This window comes from Telopea speciosissima, chromosome 3 (genome assembly GCF_018873765.1).
Source record: "Telopea speciosissima isolate NSW1024214 ecotype Mountain lineage chromosome 3, Tspe_v1, whole genome shotgun sequence".
NCBI classification, from domain to species: Eukaryota; Viridiplantae; Streptophyta; class Magnoliopsida; order Proteales; family Proteaceae; genus Telopea; species Telopea speciosissima.
This window is the reverse complement of record NC_057918.1, coordinates 29,355,782-29,382,703: the sequence shown is the minus strand read 5'-3', so window position 1 is coordinate 29,382,703 and position 26,922 is coordinate 29,355,782. Positions and strand designations below refer to the sequence as shown.

Sequence of the window (26,922 nt, the reverse complement as noted above, 5' to 3'; positions counted from 1 at the left end):
TTTTGACTATGGTTATTTATTTATTTATTTTTGTTAAAATAAAATTTCTTTCAATTGATTGAAAGTATTTGGATCCAAATTTACTCACATCAAATTTTCTTAAAATTCATTTCATTGTATTCCACAACCACTTAAATCTCCTAGACATTAAACTCATCTCTAGAATTTGGGTCCTAGAATGGACTTGCGAAAGCACCCATTACCAATGGTATCATACATGTATGTTAACTACATTAGGGACCCTCTTGATATTGAAATTGAGGGAGCTCATCTACACTGGTATGAATCATGACTCTTCATCTTTGTTGGTTCTAGAGGAAGTTGTCATTTGAAAGCAATCCCATGAACTATTTATATTCGATTTGTTATTTCTCAAATAACATGTGTTCAATAATTATCTCAAAGAAAAAAATTGTTATTTCAATTTTTGAGTTTAATTATGAAGAAAATTTATAAATTTATATGTATAAAATTCTTCTAGATTCTCTTTGAAAATATTTATCCATTAAATGGCAATATTTGGTCCAAAAAATAAGAAAAAATATTTATTAATCAATTCACTATAATTTCTTGTTGAAAAAATATGTTTGATGGAAGAAAAAGGGGGAAAAAAGGTAAAGGATTTGGAAAAAACAAGAAAATGAAAAGAAGGTTTTTTTTTTTTTTTTTTTTTTTTTCTTATTTTGTAGAATCGTACCATTTGTATGTTGGATGAAGCGTGTGGGAGAAGGGGAAGAGCATGGGAAAAGATGGGTGGAAGTGCATTTTTTTAATATGTCCTTCTCCTCCATTGGACACCTGTCTATCACTTTCTTCTCTTTCTTGCTTCCCTTTTTCTTTTCTCTGTTTCTCTGCTTCTCTGCTTCTCTGCTCACTGATTGATCTTCGAAGCCTCCCCACTCCCTGCTAAACGAATCAAGAAAAAAGGTTTAATGGTCATATTGGCAGCTCTTTCTAAAGGTTAGCAGCTCATATACGTTTATTGATTCTTATTCTTCTAATTTGTGTTGAGATTGTAGTTTTCAAGAGAGAAAGAGAGACCACTACTAAGAGGAGGGAAGAGTTGATGGTGGTGACTTGTACCCTTTTTTTTTATTAATTGGAAGTCGTCGTATTGTTGAAAGAGAGAGGGAAAGAGAAGAGAGAGAGGAGAGACCAATTTTCAAGAGGCTGAAATGGGTTGCCTCAGATCCAGGGAACCCAGGCGTTATGTGTAAAGGGTTTCGTCTTTTTTAGGGGTTTCCCTGTGATTCTTGAGAGCTTCCCTTTCCTAGGTTCTTCCTCATGATCCTTTTGCATTCTCTTCATTGTTCTTAGAGATAAGGAGCTGGTTTTTGTTCCATTTGAATTGTTTTCGACCATTTTATTTTGGGGGAGGGGGGTAACGGTTGGCTTCTCTAGTTGTTCTGTAGTAGATGAAGAAGATTCCAGAGGGGTGTGTGTGTGAAGGGTTCGTAAAGTCTAGAGGATCTGACGAATCTATCCAGAGATTTCCATAAATGGAAATTTGGATCCGTTGTTCATCACCAGATCTGAGCACCTATTCCGTTGTACTGCTCCATAGAACATCCTCTATGCCCACCTGTGTTCCTTTTAATTTACTCCTGGGATGTTAGCTATTTGTTTTTACTTTTCCTCTACAAATTCTTCTAGACAATTCAAGGGTTTTTTAGTTTCTTAGGCATGGAAGGCAGTCTGTTGAAACTTGTAAGCCTCGTTGAGAGGTCATTCCACATTAGGGAAGAAGCTGAATTAGTTGAAAAATGATAGGTTATGTGATTTTGGAGGGTGAAAGGTTACTATTACGGCTACTACTCAGATAGGAGAATTGATGGAGGAGATGTCTTCGGCGGTTGGAATGCCATTTACATTAGGTAATTCAATTTGTGATAGCTCGGCGATAGCAACTCACATGGAAATCACAAGACTCAAGTTGATAACGGACACGGCTTGCTTATTGTCAGATCCTGCAACCGAGGTACATACTAAGTCCGTTTCTGCGATTGATGAAGATCGTGGTTGCAATAGTATGGGGGGTGTAGGTGGTGCTGTAACCTTGTCAGTGCTCAAAGACAATGAAAAGGAAAGTGAAGTTACTACTTTGTTAGCGATGACTCCCGAACATGAAATTAGTTGGGTTTCAAATGATATAGCAATTCAAGAAAATGAGGGAGATGATTCTTTCTCTGTGGAGGGTGACCAGACAGTAGATTGTTCTTGTTCCCTATCTCTAGTTAATGATAACAGTAGCATCGGTGGTGAAGAACTCCTAACATTTGGGACTGCATATGAGTTGAGCACACCAGTTTCTATGGACATCTGTTCTGTTCAAATTATCACAAAAGCCAATGATTTTGCACAGCCAAATGTTGACCAGAAGTCTGTGGGTGATATTCTTGCTGTGCCGACGGGCATAGAGGCAGAGGTTGGGGATGGATCTGACCCAAAAGCAGTGGCATTGGTTCTTCAAATGCCTAGGGAGAAGAGGAATGGTGGAACATGCAGCCGTAGCATTTTCGAATTGGATTATGTACCACTTTGGGGATTCAGTTCTCTCTGTGGAAGACGACCAGAAATGGAAGATGCTGTTGCTGTTATACCGCAATTTCTGAAGATTCCCATTTCAATGCTAGTTGGTGATCGTGTATTGGATGGCATGAACCAAACTATAAGTCACACAACAGCTCATTTCTTTGGAGTTTATGATGGCCATGGTGGATCTCAGGTAATTTGTTTACACCATGTTTCTCTATCTTTTGAATCATACATTTTTACCCATTGGATTTGTTTCATGGATTTGTTTTGTGGCTCAGGTTGCTAATTATTGCCGTGATCGGCTCCATTTAGCTTTGATAGAGGAAATAACGGCCAAAGAAGGCTTCGAAGATTCCAGTGTGAGGAATAATTGGCAATTGCAATGGGAAAGAGCTTTTACCAACTGCTTTGTCAAAGTAGATGATGAAGTTGGGGGAAGAGTTCGCGGAGGTGTTCAAGGCCAGGATGATTCCTCTGAGGCTACTACTGATCCTGTTGCCCCAGAAACTGTTGGTTCTACAGCTGTAGTTGCTGTTATTTGTTCATCCCACATCATAGTTGCAAACTGCGGTGATTCAAGAGTAGTCCTTTGTCGTGGAAAAGAGCCTATGCCTTTGTCATTGGATCATAAAGTAAGGCTTGTGTTTATACTTCATGGTTCTTTAACTGTCATTAATTTTGATTGAAGTTAAGTCATAAAGGAAACTGATTAATTTTTGTTCCAGCCGAATAGAGAAGATGAATTGGCAAGAATTGAAGCAGATGGAGGCAAAGTCATACAGTGGAATGGATACCGTGTGTTTGGGGTTCTAGCAATGTCTAGGTCGATAGGTATGTATTTTAATCACGAGCTTGTTGCATGTTTTTTGTGTAGTTTATCTCCGGCGTCTCTGGAATTTGTTCCTTCTATAACCTGATGATTCTGTTGCTATGTCATGAAGTTTGAGTGTGTAAAATTCCAGTTGTGGGAAGGGGATGGTTGAGTATATGTAGCTTGCTGTTTTTGGTACCATGTCATGAAGTCTGGGAATGTAATATCCCCCCCCCCCTCTCTCCTTTTGGGTTTTGGGGGAGGGTGGGGAGGTTTGGTCATGTACCTGCAAATTATTAACATCTCCTTGTGTTGTTGACCTTCACTTCTCAGTAATTTTTATGTTTAGGATTTTTTGGAGCATAATTATTATCTTGTGTAAGTGAGATTTTTTTTTTTGGGGTCAACTTGTATGTGATGCTGTTGAAGAAATTGATTGCTTGTCTTTCTCAAAATTATAGAAAAACATGGTTTGAAGTTGAAGTTCTTCTGGATTATTTTGTGTGTGTGTGTGTGGTGGGGAGATTGTGTTACTTAACTGAATTATTTTATGTTGCCTGGTTTAAATGTGGCTGCCCTTGATCTGATCCGAGCCACTTGTGTCTAGTTACTGAGATGTGCACTTCACTAATATCTCAGTTCCTATGAGAAAAAAATGGTGCTGTTGACCTTTAGTATCTTGTTTGTTATTGTAAGAGAAACAGAATGTCATGCATCATTATGTTTCTGCATTATTTCTCATGGATGTGGTCTATGACATACTGTTCTCCAGCATGAAGATGGTCTCATGTTTGAAGTTGACATAGTTTCCTCCTTGATTGATGGATTAACGGTATGTGGTCCTTGTCTATTTTGGAGTGTTTGACATACTGCAATTGGACCTTTATAAGCTTGAGATGGGGTCATTGCTCCATCAGTAGATTGAGGAATTTTCCCTGCTTGAGCATGTTGTTTTATCTAATACTTGCTTGTTCGTAGTCATCCATTGTCATGTATATGCAGGGTTGAACATCCTGTGCTCTAGTTTTTGTAAACATATGTGGTGTTTTGATATTTTTGTGATTAAAATTAATAACTGGTCAAATGGATGTATCCTGTTGCACATGTGAACTGGAACTGGTATGCAATGCATTATAAGTCTCTGGGTAATGAGCTGTTGTTTCTTGATTTATATGCTCTATATATTCGTCATTTTGTCAAATTTAAAATGTTCCTCGTTAACTGTTGGTGTTGGGGATTTATGTTTCATAAATATGATTCACTAAAGATTTCACATTTCTTCATTATTTAGGTAGATTAGTGTTCCTTATCTAATTCTGACATTCTAAATTTCCAATATGTAGTTGATTTGAGTTCTAGATGTTTGTCTAATGTAATTCAATGCTGTGCTTGGCTTCACCATGTCACACTGCCGCTGGAATACAGGTGATAGATATTTGAAACCATGGATCATTCCGCAACCAGAGGTTAAGCTTGTTCCTCGAGCTAAGGAAGATGAGTGCCTTATTCTAGCCAGTGATGGGTTATGGGATGTCATGACAAATGAAGAAGTTTGTGAAGTGGCTCGAAGACGTATCCTATTATGGCACAAAAGGAATGGTGTGACACCTCCTACAGAAAGGCAAAATGGAGTTGATCCTGCTGCGCAAGCAGCAGCAGAATACCTAACAAAGCTTGCTCACCACAAGGGAAGCAAGGACAACATCACTGTTGTTGTGGTGGACTTGAAAGCCCAAAGGAAATTCAAGAGCAAAACCTAATGGTAAGTTCATACATAACATCACTGTTACTGTGGTGGACTTGAAAGCCCAAAGGAAATTCAAAAGCACAACCTAATGGTAAGTTCATACATAACATGTTTTTTCATTCCGGAACTGTATGATATGCAATTACATCTAGTGTTACTACCATTAATGCATACTCTGCCCTTCTGTTTTTCAATTGGGCTTAATGGGTGTACCAGGATAGCATTCTTTATGTACCATAGAATCTGCACTATACTGAAATACCTTGTGTTGAAGTCTTTTGTCACACACTACGCCAAGTTCTGGCCATGTAAATTTGAGTAGTTGTAGGGTTAAGAGGTGGGAGAAAGTTCTTTCCTAAAGCTGAGTTCTGCTGCTTGATTGTGTTTGTTTTCGCCTCCGAGTACACGTTTCTGTGAGGTATTTTACTTCATATTAAATCTACGAGGTGGTGATTATTAAAAAAAATATTAATAGATTGGAAAGTGGTTAATGATCATCTTCTAATACCCATACAAAAGGGCTTCTTCAACCTTTTCTCCTGCTGTTTTTTTAAACTGTTTCTATATGTCATCAGTATGAGATTATTTTGGTTTGAATTTTGTTTCCCTTTAATGAATGATTTCTAGTATAGCAGATCCCAATGATCAAGATTGGGATCAGTCCTAACCAATAAAAGATCCAATGAGGGTGCTTTAAAAAGAACCTGAAGCCCAGGGAGTGGTTAGTGGAGGTTCAGTTGGTTGGTTAGAAGAGTTAGGGTTTTTCTTTACCCTTTGGGGGTGGATGGTGGGATTGGTGAGTGTACTGGGGGTGATTGTAGTTCTAAAAAATGAGACTTCTCTGGTCGGCTCAATTGAATCTTAAGTTGGATACTCTGAAATGGTAATTTCAGTTTTGTTGGATAGAATGCATACTCATGGAAGTAACTGTTCATTGTTTGTGTGTGATGAGTGAAGGAAATGTGCTGGGGCCTTGGGTGTAGATCTAGGATTTTATGCTTTTACCTAGTCTATGAATTCTGGTAATAATTTTTTAATGATTCACTCGTAGCATTCTTCTGTATATTTCCATTGCCGAGCCAACCAAACAGCAATCTATCATCTATAGCCCCAATGTTGGATGATTTTGTGTCCAGTTAGCCTCATTGATGGAGATGATGTTTTCCATAATTACCTTAAGATATGGTGGGGAATAGTGCATTGGTTCTGGATGTTTTTGATTGAAACCTTTTAGTCCACATTAAGTCTTGCACTAAGAACTCATCTCGTCTTCTATACTGAGTAGTGGTCTGCAGCCTCTACATTCTTTACTGGCAGAGTTTAGCATTTTCAAAGGACAATTGGGATGCAATGAGGATTTTCTGGGTGCTCTGGTGCTCAATGCTGTCTGGTTATGTTTTGAGTGCCCTCTTACTGTGCTTGCTCAAAAGCATTGGCTAGTGCAGCTGGTAAGGATGCTTGATAGATGTAGCAGAGACCTGATTTTGAATGTCACCCTCTCAATAGAAGAAAAAAAATAAAAGGGTGGGTGAGGGTTTCTAACTTTCTAGGATGAAGGGTTCCCTTGTAGTTGCCTTTAGCACAACAAAAGGGAAAAAAAAATAACTTTGCTAGCTCGTCCTTACCATGCTGCCCCGGCGGTCTGGACTCTGGCCTGTCTATTTCCCAGATCAGCTATAATTTTACAGTAAAAAACTGTCCTCATAGGTGGCAGTATGCTTACAAGTGAAGGGCTCTAAAAGAAAAATAGAAATTTTTATAATCATGATTGTTTAACTACGCCAAATTCTTGATAATCATAGACGAAGCTATAAAAATAAAACGGTGCGGGAATAAATCTTTTGAAGGGAGTGCCCCCTCTCCAGCACCCAAACCTAAAATGAAGCGATTTATTAACGACACAAATTTTGGATGCATGTAACCTAGGTTATTAAAATCAAAATCAGGGTCGAATACCGGAATTGGTCCCTAAAACCCTAAAATCAGTTATCAGGTCTGAAAACCCAGTAGTCCGATGACCAAAACCCTACAATCGGACGCGTCAAACAAGTTGGAATTGGGATTGGTCACAGATTAGATTGATCTGATATTGATTTTTGAAATATTTTGTGCATGACCCCATCCGATTTAATCACGTATACAATGTGGTTCAGCTAAAATGTTTTTAGGTGAGCATATCAAGAGCACGGTTTTGGGAATCGGAATCAGATACAGGTTGATCTCAGTCAATGCTGATCTGATACCAATTCGATCACCCCGTATCAGACATAATTTTGTATGTTCTTACCCTTGGTACCGATCCATTGATACAGGAAGACCCCAGAATTTGTATCACGGTATCACCCTCCACCAATTTCGATTCGAATGATCCAATACCGATTTCTTAAACCGTGATCCAGACAATGTTTCCCTTTTATTATTTTTTGGTACAAGGAAAATTCCTTTCCCTAAAATATGGGATTCAGCTCCTCTCCAGGGAGCTCAGCGCCCAGGGCACGACCAGGGGGCATCCAAGGGTTCGGCTGTGCCGCACACATCTCGGTGCACGCCTAGGGATGTGTGTGGCACAGCCCAATGGCTGGATGCTCCCTGGGCGTGCTGGGCTCCCTGGAGAGGAGAGGAGCTCAATCCCAAAATACGAGGTGTGATGATCGTCTCCACCATTATAATAGAATAAAAAACTGGACAAATTATGGCTCATTTGGCGTCGAAGCTTTTCCTTTGCTATCAAAATCTTCAATCAAATTAATTTGTCCCCAGCTAAGGCTGACCTGTCCAAGCTGATCTACGACCACCCTGAACGAGTAAGGCCAGCATTCAAGCCAGCAAGAAAAGCTGATCTATGACCACTATATATGAAAGGGTTTTAGCACTCACGAATTTGTTATTCTGGCACGCAACAGTGCTTATAGAGTGGATTCTTTGCTCCCAACTAAGCTGCCACATAGCTAATAAAAAGCAACGGGGGGTGCCTGTATATCTGCATAGAGATATCTCTCTAGGCAAGCATTTAGTACTCAGACTTGGGTGATTTGATCTCGAGTAAACTTGGTCAATACTTGCTTTAGTTACTCTACTCTGGTAAATGCAGGGTTTCTTTGAGCCTATTACAATTGAATCGTAGGGTGAGATTATTAAATCAACTAGAATCAGACACGGTCGATTCCAATTTGCCTCAACGGCCGATTCAATTCTAATCCCTAAGTGACTAGTTCCACATCTTTGGGTGTGCTAACCTAGAGAAACATGCCAAGTTTGCGGTGAAATTATTGGGAAAATACTTCAATCATACTTGCTTCAACTTAATTTTTATTGTGCCTAACACTTTTTTCAGCCATGGATTTTGTGATTTGACAAGATGACCATTGGATAAATTTGAGATCATCTGATGGGATTCAGTATTGCAACCTCCATTACTAGTGCTGCCCATGCTTCTTACTCCTACTGGAGTGGAAGAATGCTATAAATCCCAACTCATAGTTCAATATGGTGACACTGAAACTGCAAGAATCAGTTGTGTGCTGATGAAATGGTAGCATTAGCAGTCACTGCTCAAACATTACTCCTAAGATGGGAACTGCTCAAACATATTGTCAGCATATGACACTTGTGAATTAAGCCCCCTTTGAATCAAGGATCCCCATTTTCCTAAAAGAACCTCCTTTTTCCCAGCATGCCAAATATACTGAGAAAAGTGCTCCAGCAGACTTTAATAACAGGAATATGATTCTTGGGTACCAAGTGGATGACTCAATTCAATCAGACTCTATTTCATTAATTCCAGGTTCACAAGAAAACATATGCTTTGTATCTGTTCAGATATGAAATACAAATAATGACTTCTTTCAAGTAATAGCTTTGGATTCATGTGAAAGATGTCCACCAGTCCTAACTTCAGTTCTAGTCCTTCAGTCTTGCTAACTTCAATTTTAATCCTCCAGTTCTGCGAACTTCAATTTTCAGGCATTGGATTCTCATATCTTGCTGGTTTTCAAGAACCTGAACCCATTCTTTCTTTCCCCATTTTATTCAACACTCCCATACCTGCCGCAGCAGCACACTTGCAATCTGTAGGGAAATGTAGGCAACGTGTGCAATCAACAGTTCAGACAGTCAGTGTTGTCCAACATACTAGCTGATACAGTAGATATACATGTGAATAATTTTATTTTCTATGTTAACTAGTCCACATGATCCTAAAAATCATAAACTTAGATGGCCGCAGATCATCCTGGGTGTCCCACCACTTGGGATGCTCAAAAGTATAATAACACAATCTTGTCCATGTAATCATCAACAGTAAATTACTGGGTTTCCATCGGGTTAGAAGTACAGAGGGATGAAGGGAAATGAAAACGGGGACTTTCTCTTACCAAATATGGCAATTAAACTTTTGAATAGATTCCTTAGCCCCATCACATTTTCAATTCAAATCCAAGTAACTTGGTTGAAAAGTGAAGTTAAATAAAATTACTATATCTGTTAAAATTTTGAGCAAGTTACACTACCATTGTTGATAATGATTAGAGAATTTTCCATTTACTTCGATTTTAAATTCCCCTTTACTTCCAACCAGACACAGCCTGGTAGAAAAGCCTTAGTTGAAGAATGACTGTTAAGTTGCCCGATATGCAGGCAAGCTGGCTGAACAATTATACAAGTAAAAACAGAACAGCATTTAGAGGATAATAGAAAACAAATGAAGGGGAGAAATAAAAGCAACAACGTCTTATATGTACATGCCAGTAGATCTGGCGCATGTCTGATGAGGAATCAGCATAAAAAAGGATGATAGTGGGTAGTTGGACAATTTTCTATAACACAGAAAACAACTTTTTACATGTGAACGTACCAGAAAGAAAATGATCAAAATGTCGCAAGCGGAGACCCATCATTGGTGAAGTAAGCAGCAAGATCAGTATTTAAATCTTCATACATGCTGATGAAAGGATGTTCCTAGTTTGACACGAGTATACACATAATCAAGGGGTTGAATCATCCACAAGGGGGTGAAGTAAAGAAAGAGGATGTATCCATACCATTAGTTCACGTGCTGCCTGTCTATCTTTTGGGTCTTTCCGTACACTGAAACATAATACAGAATATCATTTCAGTTATAAAAAACGATTAATCCTCAAAACATGCAAATGCTTGGAAGGTTTTGGGGGTGGGGGGGGGGGGGGTGGAGGACCCACCAAAATACATGGTAGAAAGGAGAATGCAACTAACATGTCTTGTTGAAGATGGCCAACTTTGCTTAAGTGTATCCCTCTACTGTTCAATATTTTCATAATTTCAGACTCTAACTTGGAATTAGAATGTTCCAATATCCCGCCCACAGAAAACGGGGAGGGACAGATAAAAAGACAAACCTTTTATTAGGACCTAAGCTACTAAGCTTCAAGTAGAATAACATGACTGGAACATTGACCACTCAGAATATAACTATAGAAAAGAAGTTGGGGGGGGGGGGGGGTGAAAAAAATCAAATTAGGTGCATGAAGGCATTTGAACAGATTTAAGCCTGTTTTCAAGTACCATGCCGAAATAAAAGAGCAGAACTCTGGAGAAAACTGGTCAGAAGGTGCACAAGGTGGTGGTTGGTCCACAATTGCTTCCATAAGCTCGTAAAAGTTATCCCATCCTTCTTCTTCTGGAGAGGAATATGGAAATTTTCCTGTTGCACACTCCAGTAAAACTAATCCTAAGCTCCAAATATCACTTTTGTAGCTGTATGCACCTCCACTTATTCTCTCTGGCTATCAAACATAAAATCCACATAGACAGCTTCAACATAAATAATTTGATCATGTAGTAATGTTAGAACAAAGTGCTTATTTGCAAAGACACCATGAAAATTATAGGTTTCCCTCATAAAAAGGCTAAAATAAAATAAAAACCCAAAAGTATTAGTAAATATACTCACAGACATATAGATGTAAGTACCAACAAAGGTATTTGCCTGGCCAGAAGTGCTTTCCTTTATGGTACTCACACCAAAATCTGTTATCTTGACCGCTCCCATATGATTTATTAGCAAATTAGAAGGTTTTAAGTCCCTGTGAATTATGTGCTTGTCATGATGAAGATAGAACAAACCCGTGAGCACCTGCATATATGAAGAAATTGCTCAATGGAAGGAATCAACTAAAGGACCTTTTGGGTCAATGAAAAAACATAGAATGCCAACCTGCTTACTGATGGCAGCAAGATATGGCTCTGGAATTGTTTTGACTTTCTTTAGAAAATCTGCAAGAGAACCACCATCCATGTATTCCAAGACAATTGATATCACACCATTGTCATAGAATGACTGGTAACATACAACAACATACGGACACTGCGCGGACTGATTAATCTTCAATTCCTGTGCAATCTGTCTGCGAATAGGCTCCTGGATATTCATTTGTATAACCTGCATATTTTTTGCGGTCCATTAGAATTTTCCCAACAAAGAGTCGTACCACAGAGCAACACCGAGTGGGAATGGCTCATGAGTCTTGTGCTTGGTCAGAAAAAGTATACACAAGCTACAACTTCAAGAAAAAAAAAAAACACAATTAAAGAATGAATCTTCTGTTGTTCCAGAGAAAATAGCAACCATCAACTGTTTTAATGGGATACTCTCTGTTAAGACAAGAGGTAGAATTGATGAAACTCTAGTTCCATATACATAAAACATATCCAGGGGCAGAGCCAAGCGTGGAAGGAAGGAAACTTGCTCCTCACCCCACAGAAAAAAAAGGAGGGGGGGGGGGGGGAGAGGAAGTTGAAACATTAACAAGTTATACACTGATCTGGAGAAGAAAAGGAGGGGTCTGTGGATCATGTCATCCATGATTGCTCCACCAAAGTACTTAACTGACCTATATCTGACATATATACTTTTATAAGAAAAAATAAAGGAAGAAACTATGTTATTTTGTTTTGGGGCAAACGATCAACAGGTGTAATCTGTATATCTATATCCTTTAATAACCCATATGCATATCTATTTATGTAACTATACCTAATATTTTCTACTCCAAATGGTTTTTTTTTTTGTTTTTTTTTTTCGATTTTAGTAAATTTTGCTTTTTGGCTTTGGGTGATGGAGAATAGACCAAGGGTCCAGAGCCAAGGGCATAGACACTCGCAAAACAACTATTTCGGAATCCTTTTTCCTTGGAATTGATAAAGCAAGGTGAGGCTCTACAACTTAATCACATACATATTGAATAAACCATTCAGTGGCTGGTTCAATCCCGGAATAATAAGAGAAGTGGTAAGTTATAGGGTCTCCCTAGGTCCTCTTAGCCCAAACCTAAGACATTGATATTGCCTTCTGTCAGTAGTTCCTAAGGGACAATCTTCTGGAACAGTGGTTTTTTCTGGGTCTACAACTTTGGCCATGAAGCTATGTCCATTCCACCATTACCAAACTCACTTCCTTTTGTAACTCGTCACGATTTTTTTTAACTGTCTCCTTTATCTTACCTCCTTTCACTTTCTCTTGTTTCGTATCAAATATAATCACCTCTCCACACTTCTGCAAAAATGACTGAATCCTCTTTGCCCAAATCTCACCAAGTCTTTATTAAATCCGAGAAAATACAATAATGTTACATCAATTCATTGTCAAAAATACCTTCTTTTGACAAAGTATATTTCCCTTCAATTTTATTACATCTAAAACAATGCTGGTGTAGCAATGAAATAGAGCGTAATACCTGCCTTATAGTAGGACCCATAAATTCCTATACTGGAAGCTTGGTCCACTATTAGGTGGGATCCCTGATACCAGCTGTGCAACACTATATTGCCCCCAGGAGAAAGATATTGGCTTTGTCTTAGGTCATATCATTCCACACAGCATTTAACTGTATTTAAATCAGGACTTGTTTATCAACATTCCATACCATGGTATACGGATATCCAGTATCTAGGTCCAATTTTGACATATTTCTTGTCCATATGACCCTCAACCAAACTACTTTAAAGAAGATCATACCAGATTAAAGACCCATAACTATTAAAAAGGAGTTGGACTAGTTAAACAATTGAATCCTACCAGCTCCAATCATGTCCTGTGTTTGTCAAATAATGTCATGTTAGATATACATGGACTACATTTAATAGCAAAACATGCAGAACATCCAATTTTAGCAACAACCAGATTCACTTAAATGTAGAGCTCATTGACAATCCATGCTAATTATACCTGTTTATTATACAGACTAAAATACTATTGTTTTCTTCATTGCAACTTTTTAATCTTTCTCCTCCACTATTTTCACTTTATGTTTAGCACACACACACACACACACACCCCCAAAAAAAAAAAAAAAAAAAAAAAAAAAAAAGAGCAGTCCAATTCTCATACAGAAGCCTTTGAAAAGTGTTATAGATCGCTCTCATGATCTACTTCAAACCAAAACTAGATCACCAAGGACACAGGCAAACTACATGTTCAGGGATCTAAACTTGATAACCATATCAAGGAAGCAAACAAAGAAAAACACCTTAGTTTTGATTGAATCACAACACCTTTTGAGCGAATGTTTTCAAAGTGAAAGAATACAAATAAGGCAGGCATACTGGGACCAGGTGAAAATTGTGCAAATAAGGCATGTTAAACTCATTCAGCACCTTCAGAGCAAAAAATTGGCCGGTCCACTTGTGTCGCACAAGCTGCACAATCCCTCCATTACCCCTTCCAATCACTTTAATTACATCTATGTCAGCCAAGGTCAATTGGTCATCCGATGGCTTTATAAGGGTTGGCTGCACAGCACAATAGATAAAGCATATGAGAACGTCAATATCATTAGCAAAAAGCATACGTAAAATACATTATTAAATCAATGAACCAGGAGCAATGTGCTGAAAATTGAAGTGCTTTCTTTAGATCGTAGATGTAATTCAATTGGATTAAATCATGAATAGTGTTGCAGATACGTAAGATATCTTGCTCTTATTTTCTTTTAAATGTAAGAAAAATATTGAAACAACAGTCACTACCACTTGTATGCTGCATGCAATAAAATGTATCATTCTCTAATTAGGAAGATATTGTGTACTCAACTTGTACCTATTTTGTTATCCCCTGAATGTCAAAAAGAAATAGAGAACACAATAGAATTTCTGCTAGGAATTGGTAAGATATCACGACTTTTTAGAAGTGAGATTTTCATATTCAGAATCTCGGTCCCTTCAATCTCTTGAAATAGGGTTTAAATATAACTCATAAAAGTATCTACTTTTGTGAGGGATAGCATGTTGGGGCGTTTCAGACAAACATCCTAACTTCCTTTAAGATGGAGATTAATGGGGAGAAGAGGAAGCCTCTATAGGAAACATAACTAAAGACCTTCTCAACTGAACTTGAATAATAAGATTCATGAATCGGATCATAGATCCAATGACTAACCATGTATTATTCTAGGAGTGGATCCAATTTAAAGATTCATATCCAGATACCTAGGAGTCACATAGGGGTGTCAATTGGTGCGGTTCTGGGCTATCGGTCCGGATCCTTAGCAGTTCCGGCTCTAAGGTATCAAGACCACAACCGGACCAATAAGCTGACCGGATCCAAATCTGAGACCCATGACCGTTAACTAATGGGTGGTCCGGTTCCGGTTCTTAATCGGTTCCAACATTATTGAGCCCAAAACAAGGACAATGAGAGTTTCTCTAGGAAAATGGGAGCTTCATCATACATAGATATTGTCTTGTAGAGCCCAAAATAAACACATTGATGCATATATGAATAAGGAGACAGTTTTAAGAGTTCATGATTTCCATTTCAAACTCAACTCATACTCTGATGACTTGAAAGAGCAACAAAAGAGCGCCACTTATAAGTCTCAAGCAATGTAATACTATTAATAAGTTAGGGTTTAAAGCTTTTTTGGGATTCAGATTTCTAATTTCTCATTCGATTTGTTTACATATCATCTGGTTCCAATGGTTCCAGTGCTACCGGGTCCTTAATGGGCTATCGGTTCTGGAACCGTTGGGAGACCCGGACCAGAACTGGTCCGGAATAATAGTATATCACTAGGACCATATCCGTCCCAATAAGCTATTGGATGGTCCGGTTCCGGTTCCGGTTCCGGTTCTAGTTGGTCCGGATCGGTTCCGGTTTACAGTTCTTGTCCTAAATTGACACCCCTAGAGTCACATATCATATTGTACATAAAAAAACATTGGCAACGAATCCTAGAGAAGAACAGGAAAAGAAACACAATTTCCAAAGGATGTATAGATGTAGTAATGCCGTAATTTGCATAAATCTATTTAGGGTTGATGTTCTCTCCCTAAAAAGACCTTCCGGACATAGAATAGTTCTCCTCAAACTTTTCAAAACCAAAATTTTAATACATAATCTATCTTCATTAGTTTGATTATGGTGATAATCGTATAAAGAATTAATAATCAAATCAAGAATAGGTCAGCATGGATCACATTGCAAGTTCAAGTTTGCTAGTTGGAAGGATCAGTACTACCCAATTTCACAAGGTGGTATGTATCAGCAAAAACACTCGATAACTGGGCATCTGTTTTTACAGAATGCTGTGACTGAAAACCAAGGACTGTGATGGGTGGTTTGTGTGGTGAGTAGAGATTGAACTCAGTTTCTTGAATGAATGAAACCCCTTTATCTGTTCTTCTGTTTTGGAGAGGGATTATAATTAGATTTTCTCACTTTCCTTGGAAATAATGAGATATGGGGATTGCTCAATAACAGTACAGTGGTGGACAATGATAATGGAAGCATGCAACACTCCATTCCTCTATGTCCAACAGATTAATAGAAATGTGCTTTTGGGTTCAGAGCTTCTTCTTCTGGGTAATCAGTTAAAAGAATCATGTTTGCCTCACCATATCATGATAAATTTAATCAACTTCTACCAGAGTTTCCTCAGCAGTTCATATAAACGAAACATAGGAAACAATAATGCTTTAATATACATCTATCAATGCTGCACCTAGGAACGCTGCAGGCATCCAACCGCATCAAAATGGGTCGGCCAAAGAACATATTTTGACAAGGTTCCAATCCATGTAAATGCAATTAGTATAAAGTTGTGTGAACCACCGCAGAACTGTGTGAAACTAAAACGATTACTAATCATGGTTAAACCATAATTAAGGAGATATATGTAACCAGCTGTCAGGAAACTAAAGAGAGGGGGAACAAAAACCCCCAATCTTCCAAACGTAAGCAGCAAAAAGATGTCACGAGTTCACAATTCAGTATTTTCCCCTCCAATTGGCCAGAGTTTCGAAGTAGAACAGAGTGGACTTACCGGTATATCTTCGTTTTGAGAGAGGATTCGAACTCCATCTTTATTGACTAGCAGATCCCCGTCTTTGAACGTCCCGCTTTGAGTTCTGCCAAGAATTCCTCGCAGAATTAATCCCAAAAAGAAGAAAGAACAAAAGATCAGCAAATAAGAGGAGACAGTAGAGAAACACATAGACTTACAGGAATCTAGTGACCGGAATTTCATCAGAAGGAATAGTAAGCTTGAGCTTTGAGCTTAAGCCCCCTTTCCTCATGCTGCTTCTTTCTCTCTCTCTTTCTCTCTCTCTCTCTCTCTCTCTCTCTCTCTCTCGGCTGTACTTTGCAGACTGACAAAGTCGCTCCAACTCCAATTCATTTCTTACTTTCTATATTTATTATGGGAGAGGATTCCCCGCAGCTGGTGTGGGGAATCTCCACGCCACACCAATGTCCTGAGATCATCGACATGGATGGGAAGATCTCTACTTGGTGGTGTTTCCTACACCCTTTCACAGGGCACCATGAGATGACCCCGTTGCCCGACTTTCCCTTGGGTAGATACACAAACGTGTTTACCTATTGGCCCAGATGCTTGTGTAGAGACCATGCGACCAAGTGGAGTTCTCTTGCCCAAATAATAATAAGGGAGAAAGAAATTTTGTTCTGACAAACACAGGCCGTGCACAATGACCACCACATCTCATGAAAAAATGGAAATTCTCGACAGTACAATGGTACATGGAAAGACGAAAATTCTTCAATCCCATAAAATTGTTCCTTTTTTTGTTTTTTCATTTTTCCTTTTCTCATAAAAATGAGTACAACATTTGGGAAATAAAAATTTGTCCATAACCTATGCCAACACTCCCATGAGTCTCTCTCTCCTCCTCAAAATAAGGGGTGTTGTGTCTTTTCATATGGGGAGAAGAGAGATAGACTCATGGGAGTGTTGGTGTAGGCCAAACTCCTAGACTGAAAACTACTTCCCAAAAAAAATTGTGAACAATTTTCTCTATTTTTAAAATATTTTATTAATTCATATAGAAATCAAATTAATCCCATAATTTATTTACATGTTAAAAAAATTGTGTGGACAATGTATCCTTAGAATAGTCGTTGTAATGTAATGAGGGAAAGAAACAGTTTTTGAAACAATGTATTTGGGGAAGGAAACTCTCCCTAATAATGATTTATGCTAATTAAGGTGAGTATACGATGTCTATGTCCAAACTTGTTAGAAAGAAGTATATAGAGGACCAACAACTGCTTAGCTCAGTGGGTGAATCGTGGTGCGCTTCATGCCCATGCTCACCAAGAGGTCTCGAGTTCGAGTCTCTTGACTGGTATCTTATCCCCTCCCAATTCGATCCCCCGCTTCTATCAAATATATATGTAAAGCTCCTAATTACCAAAAAAAAAAAAGAAGTATATGGAGGAGGTAAGCACTAAGCAGCATAAGGTCTGGTGGAGTTGTTGTCTCTGAGCGTCGATGTAAGATCAAAGTGATGGCTTTGTTTGACTTTGACCCTTTTTTGTTTGAAATTGAAGCTGAGTAGACCGCATATATATTTGACTTCTCAAATAGGACCTAACGTTGTTTTCTTATCAATCCAGTTGTTAGGTGATCGTTTTGCCACGTAAGCACAGATTTAGGGTGTGAACAGGTGAATAGAATCCACGAAACTATTATTATTAACTTCTTTTTTTTTGTTGTTTTTTTGGGGTAAAATCCACGAAACTTACTTTAAGGACGCCATCAAACATGACAATGAATTTGGTTCAAGATTGTCTATGCACGTGTTCTCAGTCAATTGACTTTAAAAAGCTACACAAAAATCAGGTCTTGTTTAGTAATTAGAAACCGATTGGCGAAAAAGATTTGAGATTCTAAAATAAAGACAACGTAAAGAGGTTCACTTCACTTCCAAGAAAAATCCCAGCTCCGTTTTGACCATTGTAATTTGGTTAAATTGGATCTTTCTTTTTCTGGTTTGGCTTTGGTTTAAGTATGAAAATCATCATAGATTTGCTTTTTCAACAACAAAAAGAGCGATCCTCACTGTGGGATGGAGCTAGAATTTCTTCATCCATCATGTCGTGACTTTATGATTGAATTCTCAAGTAAATAAATTTTATCTCAGATATGGTGACTTAAATATTCTCCCTTTTTCAGGGAGAATTTCTTCATCAACCATGATGTGATCTTATGCTTGGATTCTTAAAAAGATAAGTTTCATCTAAGATATCATGATTTAGTTATTCTTTCTTCACAAGGTGATGGTAAACTAAATCCCCCCCCCCCCCCAAAAAAAAAAAAAACCTGTACGTAGAATTGACAAGATTTCTATTGAATCGAGTGCCAAAAAAAAAAACCCTTTTGTCTTACATAATTATATCTACCATATGCTAGGGATTTTGGTAGAACTCGTCTTCAAAAATTGTTAAAGGAGGTATCCAAGTACTTACACAAACCCCCCCTCCCCTCAGATTCCACATTCATATTTGATGTGAGACTATTTTTTCTGCCTTTTATGTGAAATCCTAACAATTTCTTCCTCCATGAGGGAGTTACCGAGATCTAGCTTGTTGGGAACTTGGGTATAGTTATTAATGAGAGTGTGCTGAAATACCTACAAACCTTTCACATCCCCCATTCATATCCGATGTGAAACTATTTTTTCCACCTTCCACGTGGAACCCCAACGAATTGAAATAGATGAAACCAAAATTTTGTAGACAGAATTAAAATTGTAGGACTTCCAAAAAGGTTCATAGACAAACATGTAGGGTATATGATTAAATTTGAGCTTGCACTTGACATGTGGTCAACCCTTACCGGTCCATATTGGACATAAATTGAAAACAAATTAAGCCCTTTTTGGCTGATACTCCCAATCCATATCAGTTTCAAATCTATATCATATACAAGCGATACCAATCTATGATCCAGACCATTCCATAGACATGCAATAGTTGGTATTATCACATCATCTCTCTAACTTCCTACAAATTGTGTTGTTTATAGTCTTCACTTTTTTATCTATATATGCCCACTAAACCAGTAAATGTCTAAAGGTTAACCCTGTATCCATTACCATAGAATGTCCATGCTGGATAGCTTCTTCAGGTCCTTAATAGAAATTTTATTTACCATTTACCAAAAAAAAAAAACCATGCTAGTCACAATGCAGGAACTATGTTTGAGTAGACTCAGAAATTTTTCTTCCCTTGGATTCCATTTTAAACATTGTTAAATTATATATAACAATATCATATCACAGGAAGATAACTGATGGAGACAAACATTTTTACATTGTTAGCTTCAGTGTCTGAAATTCATACAGAAGTAGAAACAACCACCTTGACAAGGCTATGACCTGTATTGTTGAGATCAAAGATAGATATTTAAACACCTGACTATAAGATTTCTTGACAATGCATTCAGTATCTATAATTGATTCCTGAATCCTTCTGCTCTTTATCTGCATAATTTGATGAAGAGTTCCGATTCAACCTTCAATGATGTTGAAGGAGAATTTTGATAACAGCAATGGAACTCCTGAAATTATTGAACCATATGTCTACAAAATGCAAGTGTATATGCATCAAAAATCTTGTTTCCACATCTATATCAGAAGAAAGCTTGAATTGTATAATTTTCAATGAAGTCTTGTACCTTGTGATTTCCATGAATTTCGCACAGTGGAATAGCAAGCAATTTCATATTTCTTGGTACAATGAACTTCCTATTAGCTGGTAACTTCACAAGAAAGAGTTTTGTGCACTCCTACAAAACAACAAAACTATACCAATTAGAACTTTGTGTCACCAAAACTTGAAAACTTGTAGCTTGTGGGAACCACAAACCTTGGGCCTTCTTGTATTTGGTGGTAAATATGGAAAAAGTATAGTTTCAAAATCAGGCCTCCACCACATTCCAAGGCATTCTCCTATCTGAAGATCAAGAAAGCAGTTACGATATTATTTGGGGTCACCAAACTACTCGCAATGGGAATAGTCTGCCATATATGTAACAGGAGTAGCCATTTCACCTTCCAGTCATTGTCCAAGACATCTTCATTAACAGAGAGCTTGCTTGAAAGTTTGCCCTTCAGCCCATCGATGTCTGGAAAACGAATCTTCCATAGTAAAACAACAAAGAATTCTAGCATACATATGTGGGTTGTTCATACACCCAAATGCAACTGTGGTATCTAGGTTTAGGTATTTACAACCCCAATCATGCTAGCCTTTAGAGCTACAAATTACTTGACGCTGCAAATGGGATAAGGTCTAAAACTTGCAAGAGTATACACAGTCAGCTGTCCAGAGAAGCACTCAAGCTCCTAGAGGCAGTATATATTTTTTGAATAATGGCCAAGTGTTTAGAGGTGACTGTCAAATAAGAATACCTGATTCAGCAGGTCTTAAGCGGCCACCAGGGAGCTTATAGAAAGAGTTCCTTACTTGCAATACCAACAAATGAGGATGTTTAAACAGTTCAACCTGTTTAAATGAAATAAATTCAAAAAAAAAAGACAAGGAAAAAGAAAAAACCATTACATTCTTTTGAAATTAATAATGAGTGCCATAAAAATTTACCGCTTGAAGCATCAATATCTTGAGGATACAACCCAGGAATATGACAAGAAATACAATTTTCACAAGGATATGCGGTTCATTCCCCTCAACAAGAAAATATGGCAAGATAGAAAAAAATTAGAACTGGAAGTTGAAAAACTCTGTTCAGATTTTGAACTCCAATAGATCTTGATCTTCTCACAGCTGAATCCCCTATCCCTACAGTTTTTTTTTTAGGGCACCGGATTCAGTAACAAGTCTGTAAACACCAGGTTATAAGAGAGACAGTTTACTACCTTTTTTCACAAGCTATCCAGAACATGATTTTTGGACCCACAATCTAAAACCATTTTTTGTTATCATACTTTAGGTACTAAAGTGCACTCAGTATTTATAGATCTCAAGTCCCCCCTTTCAAATCCCAACACAAAGTAATTACCCAGAGTCTGGAACTTAGTATTGAGCACCTCTACAAACTGAGCCATTTCCCTCCACCTCAACAAATGGTGAGAAGCTCAACATCAAAGCCAATTATAATTGGGATCTTTAAGCAAGTACACATTATTACTGTGATAGTTTTTGCATCATAGTTAAGTGATTTCATCTATTTTTCAGTTTCCAGAGACCATTAGAAAAACTCTTTATACTCCATATGTTATTCGTTTAGCTTAAAAGCATATACTTGAATTAACATTAACTAGGGGTTGGTGTGGTAACAGGTCTTAGGATGGACTACTTGACTTTGTTTGCATCTTAAAAGAAGTTTGTGCCAGTAGTGGAATTTATGAGCAAGCTCAGAACAGTCCAATTCAGAGATGCTGCTTTAGACCTGCTGAAGGCTATTTTATAGGATATTTTGGTTAGTTTATACAAATCTGGTTCTCTGTTTCGTGGTTTTCCCCCTAGATTTTCTGTTGTTTTGTTCAGGAATTAGCGTAATGGTTAGCCTTTGTATGTGGGGATTTTAATCCCTATTCCATAGCGATGTTTGAGAAATTAAGAGATTCCATGAATTTTAGCACAAAGTTAAGAGTCTTTCGAAGCATCAAGTAACTAAAAGATGAAAGGAAAGAAAAGTACAAATAGTCCAACCAAAAGAAACAGAGACCTGACCAGGATAACAGCTTCGACACAGGTCCTCAAACCGTTGGTAGCATAGCTGAACAAGAAAATTATTAGAATTCAGAACAAACACAAAATACTCTGATTAAACAATCAAGAAATCATTTTCCAATTCGAACTCAAGAGGCAAGACAGAAAGAGGCTTACTTGGTTTTCAACCTCTGTATACGATCAGCTAAGGTTTCATCTTTGTTTGGAATGGCTTCTTTGGATCCAAAGTGGTAACCGCTGAGAGGGTAAATGTCCAGAACATAACTGCCATTGATGTTATTATTAAGAGAAGAAACAGTTCCATCTTCCATCTTCGACACCCCAATAAGAATCTCACTCACACAAATGAGAAAAACTGAAAAAGAGAGAAGAAATTGTCGCTCGGGAAACGGAACTCTCTACCGCGTGATTAAACCAGAAGAAGTACCGAATAAGCTTTAGAGATATCCTTTCCTTTTAATTGATCACAGGACCATACGAAAAAGGGAGAAAGAGATAGAAGCGTCTGGATATATGTTCTGGTCGGACCTGGAATTCGTGTAGTCGGACTGTACTTGATCACTGGACACGGGAGTGATACCTTTAGCTTTAGTAGTGCTAGAATTGATTGTGGGAGGATGAAAGTCTCGTCCTGTTGTTTCAAGGACCGACAAGTGAGTGAGTGACGTATAAGTTACAACAGGTGTAAAGCTTATAGCCTACTTAGCATTTCACTACGTAGTAGGATGAAAGTTCGATCCTATCAGTAATCTGTTTTTCAAAATGGACCCTCGTATCATCGTATGTGTGACTTTAACTTCTTACCCAAAAAACACAGAAAACAAGGTTGACTTTAACTGACGTCATAAGTCCAAAAATGTGAGGAATCTAAAGGAATAAGACCAAAAATGTAAAGAACGTAAAAAGGGTGTGTGGGTTTAGTCCCACATTGGGTGTGTATTGTGTATATCCGCCATTCCACTGTTCTAAGTCGATTAACCTTTTGGAATTGGTGTGTGGTTTGTGTGATTACACTTTGTTTCATAAAAAAAAAAAAAAACGTTAAATGGATTGTAAAATCATTTAAGGAAAAGTGGAACTTTATTATCTTTAGTTTATCAAAAAATCTTTATCCTCTCTAAGGGCGGTGCACCGCCCACTGAACCTCAGTTGGGCATCGTTGGATGTTCAAGAGTGATGCACTGGGCTCTCTAAGTGCGGTGTACTATACTGCCTAGTGCACCTCAGCACCTCAGTTGCGCATCATACGATGCACTGGGTTGTGCACTTTTAAAGTTCATCCACTTAGTCTCATAGCCATCGTTAGATGCTCAAGAGTGGTGAATTGGGTAGTGCACTACACTTGAGAGGATATAGATATATTTGACTATCAAACTAAATCAACCTTCCACGTGATGAAAAAATAGGAGAACAGGGGATAAAGAGAATCATGATATATTTCTTGTCCATGAAGCCTTCATGGAGGGTTCATGACGACACGTGTCCTTTTGTTTTCTAAACTATCATAAAGATTTTTGTTTTCTGCTAAAAAAGAAAACTACTATTAAAAGAGGCATTATAGAAGAAAAATGACTTGTGTCCTGATTTTTTTTTTTTTTTCGTGGAAAGATAATTAATTGATGATAACCATGTGAATAACCTGTGGCTTAAGCCAAGTATATCCTGTTGAGCCAAGGAATGGAGAGTGGTCAATTTATCAAATAAATGATAGACAATGTCTTCCTAGTAAGGTTATCAACAACAACATTTGTCGTCCTTGGAATACAAGAAAAGGATACTGAACTAAAAGAAACACATAGGGCGTGGATATCCCAAATTATTGGAGCAACTTTTAGCTATGGTATGCGAGTCTTGTCTTAAATCAGCTCAATGACCTCTTTATTATCAGATTCTACCTCGAGATGAAAGCGCCCAACAACAAGTGCTTGAGATAAAGCACACCGAATAGCAAGTGCTTCACCTTGAATCGAGGTCTTGAAATGGCATGACATAGAAATAACTCACATAATCTCTGAAAACATAGACTGGACCATCCTTTGGCATAGTGTAGTAGGATATTGGCCCAAGGCCAAGGGAGAGGTCGCTGGTTCGACTCGCTCACCCCCCCCCCCCCCCAAATTAGATTTTGGTATCCTTATTGCCCTCCTCCGGATTATTATCCTCTTCAATTCCTAAAGTGTAGGAGTGTGGCAATGTGGCAATGCTAGGTGGAGATGTTGACACCTGGCAGCTGCCGCATCCAACGGTCCAAGCTCATTGATATGAATAGTTGGATGTGGCAGCTACCAGGTGTCGACATCTCCACCTAGCACTGTCGCACTGCCACACTTTAAGGAATTAGAGAAGATAATTTTCCTTCCTCCTCTCCACCCTCACGCCACCCAACCCTGGCCCCCTCTTGGGCTGTCACCTCCAATGGCCTATGGGCCTTGATAGGATCTGATTAAAAAAAATAGAGAGAGAAAAAAATCAGAGAAGAAGAAAAAGAAAAATCAAATTGGACTTCCACCTATTTTTAAAAGAGAAGAGGATTACGATAGAGGGTTTCCCATATACCCGCTTCATGCTAGTCATGCCCTTAGAATATATAAATGGGGGAAAATTTTCCTTAGTCTACCTTAGAAGAAAACATTTAAGATTCTAGGATCGTTATTGCTCCCCTATTTGTTGAAAGTCCGAAATATCCCTCACTGTTACATAACAGCCATCCCATCCTACCTCAATAAAAACCATGGTGAAGGAAATCCTCCATCACAGTGACTTGAGGAAAACTACTCCCTATAATATTGGCTAACTTTAATTCCAAAATACAAACCGAAAGGTAGATGTCCACCAAAATTTGGTTTTGCTAACAAGAATGAAATTATTTTGTTTTTTAAAACCCTACAAATTTTGGCTTTGCTTGCAGTAGTGAAATTGTGGATGCTTAAGCCAAAGCGTGTCACTTTTTATGTTTATTATTGCCCTGTTGTCACACATCAGATAGTTTTTATGCCGATGGTGGAGGGTGGGTGGTCTGACATATATATATGAGGGCAACTGCTTGGCTGACTACTTAGTTAATATTGGTTTAGAAGCCGGCCCTACTAATATAAGACAAATTAAATAAATGGGTTTTTTTTACAAATGGCCCCCTAAATGTCTATTTGTCTAAATACATTTTTACAACTTTTCTAATTGTAAACGCCCTTTATTTTTTAAAAATTGTAACACTTTGGTCTAATCTGTTAGCCTGGGATGTTCGAGGCTAGTTTTAGGGGATTTAATGATCAAATTGCCTTTATGATAAAATTCAACTAAAATTAAAAAATAAAGTAACCAAATTGCCCTCAACTTCCCCAAATAGTTTAGGATTTGAAATGAAAATCGAAATAAACCCTAAAATCATTCAAAAACCATCTTCCCCAAATCCCTTACAAACCCTAAACGTTTCCTTCATCGGGAAACAAAATTAATTACCGGTTATGTGAATTTTTATTTTCTGTTTCTCTGTTTTGTTTCTTTGCTTCTATCTCAACAGCCGCCTCTCTATCGGAGCTGGCACGCTCTCCATTGGCGAATCTATTTCTGGATATCAGACCATAGTCTCTGAAGGAATTGGGAACTTCGTATTGGGTTTTTTTCACTCCAGATAATAAGTCTAATAAGTACTACATCGGTATCTGGTACTTAGAGATATGGACGCCGGTCGTTTGGGTGGCAAACAGAGATAAACCCCTCTCCGATATGCAGTCCTCACAACTGAAGTTGTTAGAGGATGGAAACCTAGTCATCCTCCACTCAATGAATATCGTTATCTAGTGACAAAATTGATCTCCACAACCTCCTCGAATTCTATGGAGGCAGCACTTCTTGACTCTGGAAATCTTGTTTAGAGAAATGTATCCAATCCCTCTGAATTGATCTGGGAGAGCTTTGATCACCTAACAGACACTTGGTTGCCTGGTGGAAAGATTCGACTGAACAAAGTCGCAAACACATCCCAACGGCTCACTTCATGGAAGAATTCAATGGATTCCTCTCCGGGGTTCTTCTCTTTCGAACTAGACCCTGATGGAACCACCCAGTTATTTCTATTGTGGAATGGGTCTATTAAGTACAGAACGAATGCTTCTTCGGACAGTTTCTTCTTCCTGATTTCTCTAGATTTGTCTTAGATGAGACGGGGCAGATCAACCAATTTACTTCGATGGATGGATTCAGTTGGAATCGTAATCAAATAGTAATTAGGACCATCCATTCAGAAATTTGAAGAAACAACAAAATTAGGGTTTAACCATGAAACGGATTTGGGGAAGATGGTTTTTTGAATGATTTTAGGGTTTTTTTCGATTTTCATTTCAAATCCTAAACTATTTGGGAAAAATAGAGGGCAATTTGCTCACTTTATTTTTTAATTTTGGCTGGTTTTTATCATGAGGGCATTTTGATCATTATATCCCCTAAAACTAACCTCTAATGTCTTAGATTAACGGATTGGATCAAAGTGTTACAGTGTTTTAAAAGTAAGAAAAATTTACAATTAAAAAAGTTGTAGGGATATATTTTGACAAATAGACATTTTCAAAGAGGCATTTGTAAAAATCCCTAAATAAATTTGATGCAATTCCATCTTTTGTTAGTTCAGTTTTCTTATCGGACTTTATTGGTTAATCTTTAGTAGGATTTGTAAATTGTAGTAACAATACAAATCTCTTAAAGTTGTTTAATAAATTCTTTACGATAAAGTTTTCCTCCACTCTTAGAAGAGGGTTTAGGATTTTCATCCTCTCAAGTGTGGTGGACTGTTCAGTGCACCACACTTACGAATCTAACTGTAAAAACATGGGTAGTATCGTCTTTTATTCTCTCAAGTGTTAAATG

General features: G+C 38.0%; 4 protein-coding genes across 5 annotated transcripts in view; 2 read left to right on the top strand and 2 right to left on the bottom strand.

The window, feature by feature from the left end:
• The first annotated feature begins 859 nt into the window (after nucleotides 1–859).
• LOC122654604 (protein phosphatase 2C 53-like) lies at nucleotides 860–5,480 on the top strand. Its single transcript, XM_043848767.1, has 4 exons — nucleotides 860–2,725; nucleotides 2,814–3,167; nucleotides 3,261–3,366; nucleotides 4,772–5,480. Exons 1-4 carry the CDS (start codon nucleotides 1,832–1,834, stop codon nucleotides 5,104–5,106), a joined length of 1,689 nt encoding a protein of 562 aa, XP_043704702.1. The 5' UTR covers nucleotides 860–1,831; the 3' UTR covers nucleotides 5,107–5,480.
• Nucleotides 5,481–8,776: 3,296 nt separating this feature from the next.
• LOC122656500 (mitogen-activated protein kinase kinase 2) lies at nucleotides 8,777–16,770 on the bottom strand. The gene is made up of 9 exons (XM_043851045.1): nucleotides 16,567–16,770; nucleotides 16,388–16,472; nucleotides 13,722–13,856; nucleotides 11,284–11,508; nucleotides 11,020–11,202; nucleotides 10,632–10,852; nucleotides 10,133–10,178; nucleotides 9,946–10,049; nucleotides 8,777–9,161 (listed from the first exon to the last, which is right to left on the bottom strand). The coding sequence occupies exons 1-8, from the start codon at nucleotides 16,638–16,640 to the stop codon at nucleotides 9,960–9,962; spliced, it is 1,059 nt and encodes a 352-aa protein (XP_043706980.1). The 5' UTR covers nucleotides 16,641–16,770; the 3' UTR covers nucleotides 8,777–9,161; nucleotides 9,946–9,959.
• Nucleotides 16,771–18,950: 2,180 nt separating this feature from the next.
• Nucleotides 18,951–26,922, top strand: part of LOC122655695 (60S ribosomal protein L18a-like protein) — a 31,892-nt gene continuing 23,920 nt past the window's right edge. For both annotated transcript variants that reach the window (XM_043849975.1, XM_043849972.1), the window contains exon 1: nucleotides 18,951–18,963. The gene's annotated coding sequence lies outside the window, so the exon portion shown is untranslated. The remainder of the gene's footprint in view (nucleotides 18,964–26,922) is intronic.
• LOC122655694 (pre-mRNA cleavage factor Im 25 kDa subunit 1) lies at nucleotides 19,659–22,449 on the bottom strand. Its single transcript, XM_043849969.1, has 7 exons — nucleotides 22,216–22,449; nucleotides 22,060–22,105; nucleotides 20,778–20,871; nucleotides 20,418–20,491; nucleotides 20,233–20,319; nucleotides 20,042–20,152; nucleotides 19,659–19,946 (listed from the first exon to the last, which is right to left on the bottom strand). Exons 1-7 carry the CDS (start codon nucleotides 22,368–22,370, stop codon nucleotides 19,875–19,877), a joined length of 639 nt encoding a protein of 212 aa, XP_043705904.1. The 5' UTR covers nucleotides 22,371–22,449; the 3' UTR covers nucleotides 19,659–19,874.